The 12,282-nt window shown below is 43.5% G+C and overlaps 1 protein-coding gene across 3 annotated transcripts in view; it reads right to left on the bottom strand.

Moving 5' to 3' along the window:
• pde4ba (phosphodiesterase 4B, cAMP-specific a) overlaps nt 1-12,282 on the bottom strand; it is an 85,240-nt gene that overhangs the window by 16,351 nt on the left and 56,607 nt on the right. For 2 of the 3 annotated variants that reach the window (XR_014601513.1, XM_084067325.1), the window contains exon 6: nt 9,039-9,151. Coding sequence is in view for 2 of the 3 variants with exons in the window: in XM_084067325.1 (XP_083923451.1) it covers nt 9,039-9,151 (113 nt within the window). In the remaining variant the exon portion in view is untranslated. Of the gene's footprint in view, nt 1-5,340; nt 5,634-9,038; nt 9,152-12,282 lie in introns of those variants that run through there. The other variant, XM_084067326.1, reaches the window with a different exon arrangement.

Below are 12,282 nucleotides of genomic sequence, written 5' to 3'. Positions count from 1 at the left end.
GGATTGAGGAATTATATTTCCCACTGAGGTAAAGAAGAGGAGGAAAGAGAGAGCGAGTAAAGGCGTGTGCGTGTGGGGGGGGGCAGAAGATCCGCGGATCGTTACATAACAGCACCCGCCGCTGTATAATACATGATGGCAGCAGAAATCACAGTGTGGGGGGGGGGGTCTCTGGTGTGGTGGTGGCCCGCCTCGGGCTGAATGAAATGGCTTGCCACATGCACGTGATGTGGCGCATAATCTATATGAAGACGCACGAGCATCATGCATGCACAGCAGAAGCATGCCTTCCTTTAAGTGTTCCTACCCCCCATCGGCAGTCAGACCCAATTCATGGCACTTCTACGTCAATGGTTGACCTATAGAAAAATCTTTAAAATCTTTAAAGGGTTCACGGCCCACCCATCTGACCACTTAACACGGCAGCTGTGTAAAAAAACGAATCACGGTAAAACATTTTTATAAATATATACCATATCATTGTTTTTAATATTAATGTTTGGGGGAGTGGCCCCCAATTATTTGGGGGCCACTGTGTTACACGTTCCTGTACGTTTGTGTACACTTGAGTGTGCACGCACGTGCATGTGTGTGTTTTTGTGTTTGAGTGAGACGTTAACATTTGCTCCATTCAGATGATGATGTTGAAAGGAGAGGGAGAGAATGGAAGCTTCTTCACCTCACCGGATCCATCCCTCCTCCCTCTGTCTCTGTCTCTCTCTCTCTCAATAATTTGTTATTGCTTTCAATTCTTATTTATCACTTCATTTTCTCTTTTTTTATGCTCACTCTGTCCCTTTAACCTTTCAGTCTCAATGGCGTCCTCGTCTCTCATTCTCGTTCTCTCTGTGTCGCTACGGGTGGGCGACGGAGGGGGGGGGGGGGGATTCAGCCGAGAGATGCTGTGAAGGAAGCAGAGACTGAATGGGCCCGTGGCATTTCAATATGGGAAGGGAGGGAGGATAGAAGAGAAAAGCCTCTTCCATTCAGACATGATCCATTCACACCAGATCTCAATGTAATATTTCCCATGACAATACTATTCTTGGTGCTTGTCACTGTTGTTGGGGTGCTTGAAAATATGTCCTTTTCATCAACACAAGACATTTTTGTAATTACACTGTCTTCTGTTGCAAACAGTAAATAGGTCAAATTAGACCACAACACAGAAATCTGGCAATTTATAGAACTGTAAAAGTGAACTAAATAAACATGACCATAGAACTGCCTCTTTTCAATTTGTGTACTCTGTAAATCTCCCCCCAGTACTTTGAGATTATGTGGTTCACTGATGTTATTGCTTTGAGCCAGTAGTGGGCGCTCTGTCCTTAAAATGCCAAAAGTAGCCTGCTGTTTGTGTGTGAGTGCAATGACCTCTGATTGATGGGCTTTAAATATGGAGTGGGAATGGAATATTAACACATTTAATCCTGCTTTCTCTCCCCATGACATGACAACATTATTTAGTGCCATTAGTTAACTTGTTAATGATGTAGGGGGCATGCAAGTTTTGTAGCAAGCAAGTGTCATTTACCACCTACAGCTATTATTGCTATGAAACCAAGAGCCAAGTGAGTTATGAACAGTGGTGGAAAAAGTACTCAATTTGTTTACATAAGTAAAAGTATCAATACTGTTATGTAGAAATACTTTGTTACAAGTAAAAATCCAGAATAAAAAAAAATACTTGAGTGAAAGTACAAAAGTATTGGTATCAAAATGTACCAAGCTTTCAAGTGTATAAAATGTACAAAGATCCTTTGAAAATAGCAGATCTACAAGCTTGTGAGCTTGTAGATCTGCTATTTTCAAATAGTTTAAGGGCTGAAGTTATAAATATGTTTTGTAAGCTAAATCTACAAAGTGACTAGTAATTCAATTCAATAAAAAAGTGGTCAAATGATAGTAATGGAGTAAAAGTACAATATTTTCCTCTGAGATGTAGTGGAGTAGAAGTAAAAGTACTGACTGAAAAAAAGGACAGTACTTGAGTAAATGTACTTAGTAACTTTACACCACTGGTTATGAATCATTATCTTCAGATAAACAGTATCAGATCAGCATCATCTTCTATTTTTTCAACACCGTCACCCATGACGACTTGATTTACAGTGAATATGAGCTAATGCCATATCGATTTCCCCTTCTTGCTTTGGCGCGCACACACACACACACACACACACACACACACACACACACACACACACACACACACACACACACACACACACACACACACACACACACACACACACACACACACACACACACACACACACACACACACACACCACGCAATGACGTGCTAACATTGATGTTCTGAGAAAAGAGCGGCAGTGACACAACTGTTAAGACGGAGGATTCAACCTACGTGTGATTGTGAACCGTGCTTAATGTCAGTTGGTACCAAAAGAGAACAAGTGCGACAGTGAGAGAGCTTAACCCATTCAAACCAGGAACGCATCTGTGTAACCACTTCATCCATATTTTATAATCTGGCTATTCAAGAATAACAGATCTACAAGCTCATAGTGCGGCACAGAGTGAATATATATGTTTTAAAGCGAACATTTGTAACTCAAATCTTTGCTTCTGGGTGGTCCCTGGAACAAAACATTTTAAGATGGGTTCTGCGGCCAAATACATATCTAAAAATGTTTTCTAAATCCTAACAGTATGTTGCTATATCAGTGGTGCTCCAACTTTTCCATGTCAAGGACCCCCAAAATGATATGTATTTGGCCACGGACCTTCATCTCAAAATATGTTGTTCCAGGGACCCCCACAGATCGGAGATAAAAATGTTCGCTTTAAAACATATATATTTTCAAAGATTTGCCCAAATTCTCCACGATAAAAAAAAAGCAGATCTACAAGCTCATAGCGTGGCATTCTGTGCCACGCTATGAGCTTGTATATCTGCTATTTCTTTTAAAGCCAAAGAAATCTAAAGTGACACAGATGCGTTCCCGAATTGAATGGGTTAAGGATCCACACTACCTCTCACTTCCTCTGACTCACTGGCTCATGCCTCCCTCTGTGTCACCGCCAAACGGCCGTGTGCGCAAAAAACATGAGTGGATTCATAGGTATGCCTCATTTAAGTTAAAAGGTGGAAAAGAAAAGAGCAGAATGAGGAAGGAAGAGTCACTTTACAAAGAAAGCAATAAATAAAAGAGAGAAGCGACAAAAGTTACGTATAAAAGGGCACATTATTCATCTCTCTCACACGTTTCCTCGCCGAGTGTTTCATTTCCCGTCTTTCTCGCCTGTTTGAGGCCACAGCGTTCAGATGTGGTCAGCGGTCCCATTTTTTGGCTAGTAGGGCGGAGGAACAGTCAAATTGCTGCTCGACTTGCTTCCTTTAGCCGTGAAGAAAGCGACAGCCTCATGTGACCAAACCACAGGCAGCAACTACCAAGAAATGGTAGTTGGCCTCAACAACAACAAAAGGAAAAGTGCACTCACACCTGCAGGACCCAAGACTTAGAATATTTTGTTGTCGTTGGATAAGATTTTGTCCACAATTCTATGCTGTATTGATCAAAATAACAATTCTTCTACATTCTCTAATTGTGTAGACTTCTTGAAAAAGTGATGCAGATGTTTAACAATAATTTAACTCTTGAAATAGTAAAATGAAACCAAATGGACCCGTAAGCGTCCATTTGGTTTCATTTTACGCTCTCAAGAGTTAAACATCTATATAAGGGTCCATTTGGCTACCAACTCTTCCATCATTTAGCTGGGGACCACCTGGAACCCCCTCGAGGACAACTGGTGGTCCCCGGACCACTGGTTGAGAACCACTGCATTAGATCATAGATCATTCATTCATACCCTTCATTCTCAGTGTAGGAACAGGAGCATGGGGGATATCTCATGTTCATGGCATTTTGGGGGCAAAAGAGAGAAAACATTGCTTTACTTCACCCTCCATCCCCCTGTTTGAACAAACTGACCACTGAGTGCCGTGCCGAACCACGTAGCTGCTCCCTCACCCTCTCCCCAGATGACCTGAATGTTTGGCCCGAGTCAAACTAAAAAGAAGGGAAGACTGTCTCCAGGACCTGGCACCAGACTTGGAAAACACCGCTTGTCACCTGCCTGGTCCTGGGGGCTGCCTGCATCATCCAGTACTTTCCTCAATAACCCCATCCCCTCGCTTCTGTTTGGACATCAACTAGAGTCTTCCGGAGACCGGAGAAGGACAAACAACCCGTGGCGATGTTTTTCCCTTGAAGCTTACTTTGCTTCCCTTGCATGCCTCCCTTTCTTGTTTCAGAAATCAAGAGAACAGAGGGAATCTCTCTCTCTCTCTCTCTCTCTCTCTCTCACTGTCCCTGGCTAAACCAGGGACAGACAGACATGTAGTGTCATGCCTGATTTATACAGCATCGCACACCAAAAATAGACAATCTACAAGCTCACAATACGGCGTGGTGAGCATTCAGATTGGATATTTTCAATGTGCAACAACGGCATGCAGTTTCAGTATAAATCAGGCTTCACAGTGTATCACTGCTGAACACAGGCTGCAGGCTCAACTCTGAACCTTTGATCTGCAGCTTACACAAACTATGAAAAGGGATGAAACGTCCCGCAGTGTAGTCACAAAACTGTAAAATCTGTGTTCATTTAACTCAGAGGGTGTACAAATGTAACCAAATGGGCCAACCAAAGGGTCTCTGAGTTAAATAAATATAAAGGGTCTTACTGTCAAGTCAACTCATCTTATTTACATTTTGGGTTGCGTGTGAGGCTTTTCAACTTCATGTACAGTCTTATTCATCTGTCTTTACTAACGAAAGAGACTAACTCCCAGCCAGCAATTAAACACATGAACCCAGGCGACCCTATTCTGGGCATGTCACAATAGCCGAAAATAAGTAAGCGTTCTGCAAAAGTAGCCGATCTACAAGCTGACAGCACATTGCAACGCGACATGTTGTGTGCTTGTAGATCAGCTATTTTTTTGGCCAAGATATTTGAAAAAAAAAAGTAAGGGGCCAACTAAGTATAGACCCCCTGGGGGACCCCGGTCAGCAAAGTATACAGGGTTTAAGTGGTTAAACACTAGGCTTTAAAACATACATCCCAGCACTGTCAGCTGTACAACCAACCAAACACTGCATGCTTCTCAAAACATGAGCAGTGTCAACATCAGTCTAAAATATCCAACCACATTCTCTAGAGTAGAATTACTTTCTAATATAAAAAAAAACAATTGTTTAAAAAAGCAAAACTTCACACCAAACCAGAGCAAGAGAAAACTTCTCAAAGTCCATCAAAGTACAAAACCAAAGCAGCAGCATTGCAATATACGAAATAAATCCTCACCTTTCTCCAACCATACAGTTTCCCCAATTTTTTCTCTTTCTTGTCAAAGCAGCAGGCTCCCATGTTGCTGTGTACTGAGGGAGTGGAGCAGCCGGGCTGTAGTCCTGTAGAGTGTCCTGTGTCTGTGTGTGTCAGTATGTGTGCAAGTCTTCACTGCATGAGTGAAGAGGGAACCAGGCTCTCTGACGTTGCGGCCACGGTGCTGGAGTCAACGCATACAGCTCTACTGACTCACTTTTGCACTGTGAGGTCTGACTGACTGGGCTTCACCTCACTGTGTGTGTGTGTGTGTGTCTGTGAACTTGTGAAGAACAGTGAGTTATGTGTCAGTGAGTGGATGGTGTGTCACTCCTCATATACACACGCCCTCTTAGGGGGCCAGGCCCGCCTCTCCGCCTGCTACCACTCCCCTTGGTCTGTTGTTACCCAAGTCCTTGACTACTACTGTAGCACATGGCAGTCAGTCACGGCTCCCTGGTTGGCACCGTCATTACTTACACTGGTACATTTTGATGACTTTGACACTTCCTGTGTTACTGTAAACAGTACATTTCCTTGAATAGGAAAGCAAGTTTTCTGTTTTTTGCCAATACATAAAATGAATTCAAGTGAAAATGTATTGTTCAGGGGTAGGACAGTTTTCAATGATCATTTAAAATCAGGCAAGACTGGATTCAGACGGGACTCAGTAAGAAAGTATTTCTATTTTATCATGTCATGTCAAATTCAATTCAATTCAATGTTAACACAGTGCCTGTACTGTAAGCCAGAGCTGGAGTGTACCATCCACATTTGATAACCAGGCTTCAGGCCCTAGACAGAGACTATACAGTAGCAGCAATGGTTCTGACAAAGCACAAAAGCCCTTGACACCAACAGAACGCCTACACATCAGGCACGCGTGCGCGCACACACACACACACACACACACACACACACACACACACACACACACACACACACACACACACACACACACACACACACACACACACACACACACACACACACACACAGTGGTGGACAGTAGTCACACGTAAGTCACAGCGACAAAGGATGCCTCCACTTCACCTTGGGGGTACGGCTGGAAATGGTGTCAGTGTGGATCGAGCTCCTAGCATTTCACCACCCATGATGGAGGCTCAGGTTTCACGTCCTTGTCACAGCGTGAATGATAGTCTTTCCATCCTAAATGCGCCCGGCAGCTAGGGAAGCAGCCGCTTGTACAAGTTGATGTGTTCTCATTAACAATAAATGGGTCCTGATCATAATAATGGCATATTAGAACCAGTTGTGCAATGCTTAGATTTACTGTACAAACAAGACACAGGGACAGATGGAATTTCACGGATTGGAAACAAAAGAATTTCCACTCTTACGTACTTGTACCTGTACACAAGACATAACAATAGAGAACACCTTGAACCACCTTGGGATGTGGTGAAAACATGCATTGGTCACAAATTAATGCACGAACGCCTCCCGGCACACACACACAAGGACCTTGGAGGGTCTCGGTAAAGAGAAGCTTGTTGTATCTCATGCCCGATGGCTATCTTAGCCTCAGATTACGGGTTACGTGTTGTGAGTGACCCACTCATACACCTGCCTGGCTATCGCTCAAAGACACTTCACTGTCAATTATGTCACATGGAATGAGACCGGACCTCTCAAGGTTAATTCAGACCGCTGCAATTGTTCTCCACAACGTTCTAATGCTTAAAATGTATGCTCCCTCATACGCCAGTGTAATGTGCGGAAAATAGCAGACCTACAAGCTCACAATGCGTCGTGAATCTTTGGTCTGAGCTAGACGTTGCTTTTCAGAGGAAAAGGAAAGGAAAACTTCAGCAGCACATACATACTTGTCATTCGATGTCCCAACGTTGATTTCCAACCCAGTGAAAACCAGTCAAGATTTCCTCATCTAGCTATGTGAAAGAATAAAGGTCTTACAGGTCTTATCATGCTCTTATCCAGACTGAAAATGACAGGATAAATGGTCAAATGAATAGAGTACAAAGAAAACAATGAGCTATTAATAACTAGAATACAAGCTATACATTAAATTCAGCATCTGTCTGCAGGTCTTGTTGCCAGAATAAAATCCATCCTTTTCAGGAAAACAAAATCCACTTTTGATCATCTTGCGGTCATAATTTGATGCCTTGCTCAAAATAAATCCTATATTTTTTCACCAAAGACGGAGTGCCTTGGAATTATTTTCTTTGCAAGTCTGCAGTCCACACCTTTTGGGAATGTATTTTTGAAACACGGTACATTTTTCACTGCGAATAAAAGTATCAACCTGTCTGAATGACGCATCTCCAAATTAATCGTTTGATGCTTAATATTTACTATGAAACATTATTAATCACGCTCCCCGCGCTTAAGTACCAGAAGTGTTGTCATAGGTTTTCCTGTTTTTTAAATGCTGACGTCAGTATTCCCCAATGGACACACAAACACAATAACTGACTACATCGACATGCCTGCATGTCCTGTACTCAGTTTCAGCCACTTGATGGAAGAAATAATATGCGCCATTCTGTCTGTCTGTCTGTCTGTCTGTCTGTCTAGAATAATATATGAGCCATTCTGTGTGTCTGTCTGGCTGTTTATTCAGTGATTCAGTTGTACTACAATCACGTCAGTTCAAAAGTGTGTGCTGGGAAAATCCCGGTCCTCTCCCATGTGTGTGTGTGTGTGTGTGTGTGTGTGTGTGTGTGTGTGTGTGTGTGTGTGTGTGTGTGTGTGTGTGTGTGTGTGTTAACTGTGGCAAGCAGCATGATGGGATATCTATTGTCGTCTGGGGAAAGAGAGCAGGAGATCAGGAAGTAGACGGGAAGAGAGAGTCACATAGCCCAGGGGTCTGCAAGCCCCCCCTCCCCCTTCCCCCTCCCCCCTGTCTCTTGACCTAATACACACAGTCACAAACAAAAACTGAATAAAAAATAAAAACAAAACTACATTCCCTCTTATTTTCCTTCATGTTTATAACATTTCTTGTTGTCCACTTTTTACAGAAGTAATTAAGCGGCCTCTCTTTTTCTCTCTTAGGTCACTCTGCAAATGCTTTCAGTCCCACACAGAAACACTGGCACCAAACAATCCGAGCAAGAGAAATCTTGCATGATCCCAAAGTTGCTAGTTGATTTGCATGAGACAAATCAATACGGCACATTGAGAGAATGATGACAAGATGACGGATCACTGAACCCATCCATCCATAAAAACAACAGTTATTATGACACCCAACAGCTTAATGTCACTACAAACCAGCTGCTTAATGCTATTATATCTCCACGAAGATTAGATTGTGCCTTCTACGTCAAGCACAAACTGACTCAAATGGCAACAGATACACAATAATAGTGCGGCATAGTTCACCATGTTGTTGTTAGCGCTCAAACTACTGATTAAAATAGCAAGTACATGCCATTCATCAGGAAAACATTCAGAACCACAAGGAAAGTTGTGCTACAAAGACAGATATTGAGGAACACAGCATTTTCAGAGTGTAGATCTACAGTAGAAACACAACCTGTCTAATTTCTCATTTAAACCCTTTATACTTAGTTGACTGAGGTCCCCCAAGGCTCTATATAGAACTTCTAGTATTTTCCTCAACAGACCTACAAGCTTATCTGCTATTTTCGCTGAATGTGTGTAATGAATATGAAGTGGCTCTTGCCTACCTTGTTGGAGGCCATGTCGCTGACAGAGCGGTAGGTCTGGATGGTCTCCAGCTGGTCCAGACACCAATCCAGCTCCTCCATGGTCTCCGTGGCCAGCTTCTGGTACGCCTCATCTGACAACAGGCAGACAGCACACAAACACATGGCCGGTCAGTACACACAGCATACACAGAGCCGCACTGGAAATCAGAGGAAGCAGTAAGGCTAAAGACGTCTCTCACTTTTTAAGTCTCTGTATATCAGCCTGCAGTACATCTCTGTGTGATTCCCCCCCCCCCCAAGGACTAGCAAACGTTCAGGCTATTTGCATAAACACAACCTATGAAACCAGACCCCACGCACGCACACACGCACTCACATGCTCACGCACACGCGCGCACACACACACACACACACACACACACACACACACACACACACACACACACAGTACTGTAAGAAGCACGTTCAACATCTAAAACGTGTTTACTTGATTCCTAACTCATTACATTCATGAACGCACAAACTTATTTTTATTTTATTGCGGATTTATTGTATTAGAATACCCAGTGCCACTGCCCGCTGGATTATTTGTGACAATGATTTTATTAGAGGAGTGTTTTTTACTGTGTACCAGATTCCGGTATAGCTACTGGGGAAACTACAGCCTATACACAACACAGGAATCTAAATGGACTGGCTCTATGAAAGAAAACATAAAGCAATATGCAGTAGTCAGAAATATACATGTTATCAGAGTCATTGACCACTATAGTTTATATTTATTACGGGCTGAACTAAAACTCAGCTGACCCCAGGCTGCTGTGACAATACAGACAGTTTTTCAGAGAACGAAGACTGCTGTATGTTAAGATTGGAATGAGTCAGTGTTGGAAAGCACTAGGGCTGTGTGATGGGGTGGCTGGTTGGGTTGGAATGAACACGCACGCACGCACGCACGCGCACATGTTGTGAGCTTGTCGATCTGACCGGCTCATTTTGGTACACAATACCATAAATCATACCATAAAAATGTCTGATGCCTAACACTTTTTCAACGATAAAACAACCATTTCTCTCATGAGGACCAAGATAATTGTCCTCACGATGTCTATATTTCAAATTCTACTACTTGTGGGGACATTTGACCCTTACAAGTACACACACACACACACACACACACACACAAACACAAAAAACGCACACACACACACACACACACACACACACACACACACACACACACACAAACACACACACACACACACACACACACACACACACACACACACACACACAGAGGCTGTCCCTTGTCCTCTGTGCCGCCGGCCACTGTGCTGTGTGTATTCCAGGTCTCCTAGCTGCCGAGCACAACATGGCAGCATGGTTTGCGCTGTGGCGACCTTAGCGTGGCCGCGTAGAATGTAGCCCTACTCTGATCTCCTTACCATCAAAGACATCTGCCTGTTTGCACTAGCAAACATGAGAGACACCTGGCATTCTGCCCTCAACCCTCTCCTGCTCTGGAGGAGTGTGTATGTGTGTGTGTATGTGTGTGTGAGTACCGTATGCCTGTGTGTGTGCAGAGAGGGGTTTAGTCATTGGCATAATGGTTACTCAACATATTTCTCCCAATATGCCTAACTCCCTTGATGTTGAAGAGCACAGAAGTGCACAGAGTTGAGAAGTGCTTATGTTTGAGATAGATTCTCCTACATGAGTTCTCCTAGCAAATGGAGCACGCCCTCTCGGACAGACTGACAAAGTAAATGGTCTGCATTACTACAGCGCCTTTATCCAAAGTGCTTTACAAAGTGCTTTACAATTCATACTAAGTTGTGTGCTAGAACTCCTAGTTGTGAGCTTGTAGATCGGCTATTTTCAGCACGAAACACTGGTGTGCAACTAAGTATAAATCAGGCATATCGGCATCCTGCTCAAGGACACTTCAACATGAAAGCCAGGAGGAGCCTGGGATCGAACAGACACCCGACCTCCTGAGCCAGGTGTTAGCTACACATATCAGACTCTATTGGGGATGTTTGTGTGCTGATAAACATCATTTGGCAGTGTTGGATATGTGTATAAACTTGCAGTTATAGAGGCTTGCTGACTGTAATTCTGCTGTGTTTGTGTCCTCAAATGTCAAATGTTTTTTTTTTTTTTTCTTTCTAAAAACGCATATATGCGTTATTGGCAGGCAAGTGATGGATTCTAAAGAACGCATATATGCGTTATTGGCAGAAAATGAGTTAAATATCTTATCTCTCATTGCAGTGTCGGAGAGGCAAGATAATGTAAACTTTGACAGTTTACAGTAAATGAGCTAGATCCAAACTAGATACACAACCTCTGATGAAATAGGGGTTTTCAACTCTGCCTTCCAAGTTTGAGCAAGAAAGCTTAGCGGTGCCTAAAGCTCAAGGACCTTGGCAGTAGAGACCATGTAACATGTAGCTTGTACATCCATGGTCATGGACCTTGTGATTTGCGCGAGGTAGGTTTTTCCTTTAAGAGGGTGGGACTACTGTTTTTGCCGGATCCGGGGGCCGGCAAATACGAGTCCATGTCCCTTGATCCATGTCCCACTGAAAGACTGATGAAACACGTGTGACTGAGTTACCTGTTCCGTGCAGCATGCATTATGGATGCATACAGAATACTGAATGAGTGATTATAGCATTGTCAGATGGTTGCCTTAACGATGAACTAGCCAATTCCAGTGCAATCGCACCTCTAGGCTATGGACTCTACTGAAGGTGACCAGATGAAGGTGTCTCAAACAGTTGACATCATCTCCAATGTTTTGCTCATGCTTCACCAATTGACGTATTTAAAACGCACAAAAGTTACAGTAAGTACAGGTGGACATGAAGAGTCTTGAGTGACACTTGCCCTTACTGTTGGGATGACTTGGGTCTAGACTGGGACTGAAGAAACGGCACTGACCTTAAACACCAGCCAAGACACACACACACACACACACACACACACACACACACACACACACACACACACACACACACACACACACACACACACACACACACACACACACACACACACACACACACACACACACACACACACACACACACACACACACACACACAAAGACGGGGGATTTCCACCGCCTCTCCACCCTGACACAAGGGCCACTCTGATCACAGCCCAGACATATCTGGGCCACAGGGTCAGGCAGGAAACACAGACACGCACGCAGGCGTCAAAATACTTGCATTAAAAGTAAAACCCATGTGTCATT

The sequence above is a fragment of the Gymnoscopelus microlampas genome (genome assembly GCF_963454915.1).
Source record: "Gymnoscopelus microlampas genome assembly, chromosome: 9".
Classification (NCBI taxonomy): Eukaryota; Metazoa; Chordata; class Actinopteri; order Myctophiformes; family Myctophidae; genus Gymnoscopelus; species Gymnoscopelus microlampas.
The sequence above is the reverse complement of the archived record's forward strand: the minus strand, read 5'-3'. Positions and strand labels throughout refer to the sequence as shown.